The 7,982-nt window shown below is 36.2% G+C and overlaps 1 protein-coding gene across 1 annotated transcript; it reads right to left on the reverse strand.

Moving 5' to 3' along the window:
- Positions 1-2,513: 2,513 nt before the first annotated feature.
- LOC136796911 (uncharacterized) lies at positions 2,514-3,668 on the reverse strand. The gene is made up of 2 exons (XM_067052020.1): positions 3,099-3,668; positions 2,514-2,699 (listed from the first exon to the last, which is right to left on the reverse strand). The coding sequence occupies exons 1-2, from the start codon at positions 3,666-3,668 to the stop codon at positions 2,514-2,516; spliced, it is 756 nt and encodes a 251-aa protein (XP_066908121.1).
- Between the last annotated feature and the right edge of the window lie 4,314 nt (positions 3,669-7,982).

The raw sequence follows: 7,982 nt of genomic DNA on the forward strand, positions 1-7,982 counted from the left end.
ACAACTCATGTCAAGGCCTACCGCAATCGGAAAACCCAGTCTGCATTCTTTTGTGCAGCAGTTGCTACAGCATTTTTTTTCCTAAGAGCATTTTTGGGACTTCGCTGTCATTTAGTCATGCAGCATCCCCTCATCGCAGACGTCCAGTTTTTTTTTTTTTAATTTATATAAAACTTTTGTACTAAGCTGAATATTTGTATGCGATCACTAGTAAAGTGAAAGATGAGATATGCGAGGGAGAAGTAAAGAGGATAAAGTAGATACTGTTAAGGATGAAACAAATAAAAAAAAAAGGAAAGGAAAAAAAAATGTAATGTAACTTGTTATAGTTAAAGTTATTATAAATATCGTATCTAAATTCGTTTTTTTTCAGTGTTTGTATTATATCTTATATGATTGATAAGTATGCTGCGTTCTACAATAACTCCATAGATTTGGGCAGTATGACTTGGTAAAATTTTATATAAAATGGTTTATATAATTTATTTATATAAAATGGTAAAATTGACTTCTTTAATTTCGATGAACTGTTGAAATATTAATAGAAATTTATCTAGCGGTTTCTTATTCGAAGTAATCATGTACTTTACTGTTTTTTATATTAGTCTAGAAGTTATTAACCTTCTTAGTAAGTTTTTTGTATTTATGGAAACAATACAGTGGTCAACCTTTATAGTATTATAAGATTTTTTTTCTTTTAATGGCAAACTTTCAACCAGAAATAGAACTAAAATGACAGAAAATAACAAAAGAAAATATTGAAGGGTCCTGAAGATGGACAGGTCCTCCGAAATGTCGGAAGTATTAGCCTGATGTGAAATTAATGTGAGGACCTGATTAATGATAATAATCATATTTTTTATTTATTCTGTGATTGATCCCTTTAGAATAATATTACAAGCGTCGAAATTAGGCTTTAGAGCCTTAGAGGAAATAAAAAAATAAAAGTGAAATTATAACCCATCATAAAATATAATGAATTTGAAAAGATAAAAATGAACAACAATAATTAATAGATTATATATAATAAAAGTAGAACAAATAAAATAAAATCATTTGTCATATCATAAAACATAAGGTGACTTACTTCTGACAATAAATTAAAAAAAAAAATGATGAAAAATCAAATACAATTATACTAAAATAATAAATTAAAAGGTACATATCTACAAGTATAAACGAAAATCCGAAACATCAAATACAGAAAGTATATAACCCAACTGTATACTTTTTTATTGTTATCAAAAAGTTAATAATAATAAAAAACAAATAAATAAAAATCCACTAACAAGACATAATCTTTAAGAATAATCCAATAAATGAAAAAAAAAAAAAGGAGCAGTGTTGATTTTATGAGTATAAATATATATATACATGTTTATAGATTGGTGTCTTATGTATCTGAATTTTGGTTGACTTGGAGAGAGACACGCTTTTTAGTAACTAACTTTTAAAGTTAGCTGGTATTTCGAGACGTTGAATCTTCAGCTGCTAATATTTATCGAGTTCACCTGTGAATCAAACTATTCTGCGTACCAAAGTCTCCGATTTTTACTTTTTCTCCTTTACCTCTCTTTTTGGAGGGAGGGGGGGGGGTTGGAGCGTATAGTGTGGTTTTGATTCACTAATCAGCAATTACACTTCAGCAGTGTTTCTCTGAAGATTCAGTAAAGTACTCTTGTACTTTTTTTTTTTTTTTTTTTAAATATTTATTTAAGTGTTTCGACCACCCGGGCCATTTACACTTGATTTACAAATTCGATTACAATTGGCATGTTCATACAGTAGAAATACAGATATAGTTAAATTACAAAGTGAGAAATTTACATCCATACATGACATACAAAGACAGTTGAAATTACAAAGTGAGAAATTTACAATCACAATTACCATTACATGTTAACAATTACAATTTACACTTCACAAATTTATTACTGTTGTGGAGTCTTCTCTGATCATTTCCTGTACACATGAAGATAATCGGTGAGACTCCAGAGTAACCCAGTAAGAATGTGCCCAACAGCGAGTTCACTTCAGCAGCATCGACACACCGGTTCATCCTCCCTTCATCATGAGATGACAGTGGGTGAGTCGCGTATGGCCTATCCGAAGATGGGTTAATACATCTCTGAAGCAGATTCATGTTCCGGCCGGATTTAATTAAATTTTATGGTAGAGCTGGAATGATGTAGAAACTTAAAAAGTCTATCTATAGTATGTTTGTTATCCTGCAAGATGGAATGGAGATCATCAGGTATATTATATAAAGATTTGAGGGTGTTATAAGCTCGGCATTCTGTCAGAATGTGTTTGACTGTAAGTTCTGTTCCGCAAGTTTGGCATAATGGTGGAGGATCGCGGGCTATAAGGTAACCGTGGGTCAGGCGCGTGTGACCTATTCGAAGGCGCGTCAAAATCACCTCCTCTTTGCGCACATCTCTAGTTGATGATATTCAAGGGAAGACGTCCCTCCTAATTTCCCTCAATTTGTTATTGGAAACATTTCCCCACATTTATCTCCATTTCAATTTAATCTTGTGCTTAATGAGAGCAATGAAATCACTAACAGGCACTTCGCGATAAGGTATTCCTTCAGTAATCGCCACTTTTGCTGCCCTATCGGCCAGTTCGTTGCCCGCTATTCCGCAGTGTCCAGGGACCCAGGCGAAGAACACTGACATACCGTTTCTGATGGCAGACTGTAATGAGTAATATATAGTTTGATTTAGCGGGTTAGTTTAAAAAATATTTCTTAAGCTAAGTAGGACAGACAAAGAGTCTGTACAGATGACCAATTTTTGTTTTGTTGGGTGAAGAACATTTAAACTTTTGTTTATTGCAACCATTGCTGTATAGCTACTACATATCTGTGATAAAGAGAATAGGTACTGATGATCATTGCACACAATCGAGGCTCCAACACCTGAGTAATTTTTGGAGCCGTCAGTATAAATGAAGTCGGCGTCACCTAATTTATGTTGCAGTCTGAGAAACTCATATTTATATCGATATAGTGGAGTGTTGTTTTTAGGTAGCCTTGAAAGGGAAAGACAGAGTTTAGGAGAGGGAAATCCCCAAGGACAAGATGATGGAATTACAGTCTCTTGCAAAGTAGGTATTTCTATGTTTAGACTGAGCAGTAAAGTGGAAACCTTGACTGTAAACGGTGTTCTCTTGGTTAGGTCGATTTGCTGCTGGTTTAGAGTCTGTCTATTTGGAAACAGCTCATTAATAGGATGGTTTATAGCTGATATGATTTTAACAAAGTAAATTAGATCCAGCTGTTGTAGGTCAAGTGGAGGCTCGCCAGCATCGACATATAGACTATTGATAGGACTTGAGCGGAAAGCACCCGTAGCTATTCTGAGTCCTGCATTTTGTACAGAGTCAAGCATTTTAAGGGTGGTACCCGATGATGAGTTGTAGGCATTACAACCGTAATCCAATTTTGATCTCACTAGCGTTCTGTATAGAGTCAGCATACTTGTTCGATCCGCACCCCAGTTTGTGTTACTGGCCATTTTCAAAAGATTAAGAGAGCGGAGGCAACTTGCTTTTAATTGTTTTATATGCGGGATCCAGCTGAGAGTTCTATCGAAAATCAATCCGAGGTACTTGACAGTGTGAGCGAATGTAACTGGTAGATTGTTCATGGTCAGTGACGGCATTGCAATCGGCTGTCTTTTGCAAAAAAGAATAGCAACGGTTTTATTTGTTGACATTTTAAATCCGTGATCAGAAAGCCATACACTGACATTGTTTAGAGCATTTTGAATATCTTCTTGTAAGTATACTACGTTTTTCCCTTCAGTATAAATAACAAGATCGTCCGCATAGAGCATCCTTTTAACAGGTAACCCAACCACATTCAATACTTTATTAAAACAAATACAGAAGAGAGTCGCGGTCAAAACACAACCCTGAGGCACTCCATTTTCCTGTTCGAATTCTTTCGATAGGACATTACCAATTCTGACTCTAAAGCTTCTGTTAAGTAAAAAATTGTTTATGACTAACTAGAGTGTCAATTATAAATCTTTTCCAGGTCCTATCAAAAGCATTTTCTATATCAAGAAATACTGCTAATACTTTTCTCTTATTTTCAAAGCCTTCTAGGATATCGGACTGTAACTGAACCAGGTTGTCTCTAGTACTCCTTCCTTTCCTAAACCCACTCTGCCATGCTGGCAGTACGTTTTTAGCTTCCAAGTACCATGTTAGCCTATTAGAAATAAGTTTTTCCATCAATTTACAGATAGATGAGGTTAGGGTTATCGGTCTATAACTATTAACATCCATGGGGTCTTTGTCTTTTTTCAGAATAGGAATCGTGATCGCTTCCTTCCATATATTCGGAAAACTATTAGAAAGAAATATTTTATTCAATATCTTCAAAATCGTAGATTTATTAAGGGAACAGAGGTTTTTTATCATAGCAATGCAGATCTCATCTGAACCGGGTGAAGAATCTTTCCTAGAGTTCAAGACGGCTAGAAATTCGTCCATGGTAAAGGACAGGTTCATTGGATCAAGTGGATCATTAGTGATAACTTGCTTTGTGTTAAGGAATTGCGTAGAGTAATTTACAGTTGATGAGGTATCACAGAAATGTTTTGCTAGAGTGGTTGTGTGATTACAGTTTCAGTTTCATAGTGGTCACGAATTTTCAGACAATTTAATTGAGGTGAGCAGCCATAACCCATAATTTTTCTAACTGTGTGCCAGAAAACAACTCCTGGTGTGTTACAGTTAACCTTGCTAACAAAGTTCTGCCATGATAATTTTTTACTATTTTTTATGACATATCTTGCATGTTTTCTGGCCGCTTTATGATTCTAGTTTTTCGGAGGATGGTCGGCGAAGAAATTTTCTAAGTGCCCTCTTTCTGTTTTTTATTGCTTTTTCACATTCATCTGACCACCACGGTACATGGGGGCGGGTAGTATTTACTCTAGCAGAAGCGGAAAGGTATGGGATCGCTGTTTGGGCGGCTTCAAGTATTCTAGTATTTAATTGTAGTATTAAGCGGTCAGGGTCAGTATCAGAAAGATCTATATCCGAAAGTTTAGCCGCCGCTTGATATTGGGGCTAGTCAGCTTTAATGAGCCATTTGTTGTGTCTGGTGAATGAGAGGCATTTATTAAGAGTTTTAATAATTATAGGGAAATGGTCGCTGCCATGTGTATCATCTAAAGTGTACCATTGAGTCGTGGCTTGTAACAGTGGGCTAGTGATAGTAAGATCAATTGGTGAGAGTTTTCCAGATCTGGCACAAAGGTGAGTTTGATAAATTGGATTATTTATTTATGTAATATTTAAATTACAATTATCTATGAAAGACTCGACCAATTTACCCCTCTCATCCAGGTGGTCACTATCCCAAATGAAATTATGCGAATTAAAGTCCCCAGCGAGAATTACTGGTGGGGGCAATGAATGTAATAAGTCTTTCAATTTTGAACTGTGAATAATCGACCAAGAGGGAGGTATAGAGAGCATAATGTGAACGGACGAGGTTGTGATAAAATTCTTACTGCTACTGCTTGCAAATAAGAAGTAATATGTAAGTCATTAAAGGGAATATTCTGTTCCACTAAAATACACACCCCACCACAAGCAATGCGACCAGCTGTACTTTAAACAGCTGTACTTTACGACACTCTTGTACTTTAAAAACCTGCGTCTTAGAATATCACGATCATCGGGTTAAATTAGGATTTGTTGAAAAATAGTCCATCCTATCTGGATTTCATACCATCTGATGGCACATTCCAAGACAATATGATACACAATGATGCCAAACAATCACTATCCCTGAGGAGATAGATTGTAAGTATAATTAAGGATATAGTACAAACAGCTCAGAAATAACTCCAGACATCCTCACAGAACTTTGACTAATTGTCATCATCATAAACCTTCATTGTCATTCTTATAAGGAGAAGCTAGTTTTTATCCTTTAGCTATCTCTCTAGCTTCAGAGAGATGTCGAAAGGATTTCACTAAATAGTTCTCGAATCGCGCTAATACGCGTCATCAATGTTTCTTTAATCTCAAAAATGTTTTATTTGGTTTGCTTCAGGAGCAGAAGTGGTTTGGAGTAGATTTGGATCTACAATCAACCAATGATTGAATTCTCTTTCTTAGAGACTGGATGCACAGTTCTCATACCCATATTCCAAAACCCATGATAAAAGATACTCGAACATTGGATGTAAAAAAGATAAAGTAAAATGTTTAACTGTTTGCACGAACTGCAGCGGCTAGTCGAGCGATACAACGGGAGACCACTCCTCCATACTTAGCAATGTAGCACTGTGTGAGGACGACTTCAACCTGCCTGATGAAGAAAAATATCCAAATGAGTAAGTAGTTAATGATAAGAAAGCCACCTCAAACAGCAAAAGCGATTCTAAAGAACAATGTGTTACATCTAAGAGGAAAGTAAAACTGAAGACAAACTCATCTTTTTTATTTTAATGCATATATATGTTAGGCATAATATGTTGAACACTATTGAGTAAAGAAGATTTACCCAGAATGTATATGGTTATTACCTGAAATTGTCACTGGGTATGAAATATCGTCGACGGTATCTGACGTTATTCTTTCAGTGTTAGCGGCAGTTTTAGATATTTTTTCAGCCTTTTTCGAATTTGCCAACATTTCAGGGCTATATATTCTACAGAGGTGACAAGACGCACCACTGTCTAGAAAAAAAATCAATTTCAGAGGAACGTGTAGAAAACGCTGCAAACAGCGTCGTAGCTGCACCCTTGTTTGGATTGTTTCCGCTCCTCTTACCAGTTCCTCCAGATGAAGAACAGTTCTTGGCGATGTGTCTGTAACCGCTACACTGAAAACAGCGAGGACCTTTAAAAGCCTTTTTACCGGCTTTACCTTGCTCATATTTCTTGAATTTCTGAATTCCCTTATACTGAACAGAACCTCCTTTGGAACTATGGCCGTACAAAGCGGAATTTGAATTTTAACAATTATTATTTTCAAAGCTTGATTTTACAATGGAAAGGTCTTGCTATAGTTTTGTTTTAACCGAATCGGCGGTTCTGACGTGCTCGAACTCTCAATGCCCATAATCATGGGTTCAAAACGGCTTGGTAATCCGGCAAGAAGGATTGTTCCAACCCATTCATCACTTACTGTAAGACCAACTGACGTTAACTTATGCGCGGTTGTAATTATCCGGTTCACATATTCTTCCACGGAACTACAGTCTAATTGTTTTGTAGTTATAAGAATACAGAGAAGTCCAACTCGTCTTGCCAACCCATCGTCCTGAAAAGCTTTCGATAGGTTTTCCCATACTTTTTTTTTATTGTTTGGCGGTAGTCGTATTTTGAATGTGAACATAATTTACTGGTTCAACCAATAAGATTAACTTGGAACGACATTTCGTTATCTTTCTTCTTGTCGGGATCCCTTTTTGTTGTTATACAATACCACAGCTCCAAATCTTCTAGATAGGCCTGCACTGCGAATTTCCATGTGTCGAAATTTTCTAGTCCCTTTAGACGTTCAACCGGCAGCGACTGGTGAGACATGGCGGATTCGCGAAACGAAAAATAATAACTTGAATGAAACTCACGAATTTACGGCCACTGAGCCCATAACCTGTTGAATCTAAGATTCTATAGTTTAGGGCAAAAGATAACACAGGTCATGGAGTTGTGACAATATTTATTGAACACAGTAACAACACGGAACGGAACAATAGAAGAGCCACTAACACGTATATACAATGTGTAAAGGTTATACAAGAAACGTGGTCGAGACAGTGTTGCCACAGATCCACAAATAAATTATCCAACAGATTGAACTTGTTTATGGCCAGTGCCTTTCTGAGTAGTAGATGGGGAAATTCCACTGGGAGCTAGAGACATTTAGGAATTTACATGGGGGAAATCCACCAGCAGAGTAAGTTACTAAAAAATGGATCGAGTTCATTGCTTCTTGGAAATCTC

Source organism: Halyomorpha halys, unplaced genomic scaffold (genome assembly GCF_000696795.3).
Source record: "Halyomorpha halys isolate HHAL.00 unplaced genomic scaffold, Hhal_1.1 Scaffold239.1, whole genome shotgun sequence".
In the NCBI taxonomy this organism is placed as follows: domain Eukaryota; kingdom Metazoa; phylum Arthropoda; class Insecta; order Hemiptera; family Pentatomidae; genus Halyomorpha; species Halyomorpha halys.

Bases quoted from the DNA above. Each gene is read 5' to 3' on its own strand.
- LOC136796911 (XM_067052020.1), bottom strand. From the start codon at position 3,668: ATGCCGTCACTGACCATGAACAATCTACCAGTTACATTCGCTCACACT. The intron at 2,700-3,098 runs GTAATTCCATCA...TACTCATTACAG, and splicing joins TACCTACTTTGCAAGAGACT to TCTGCCATCAGAAACGGTAT.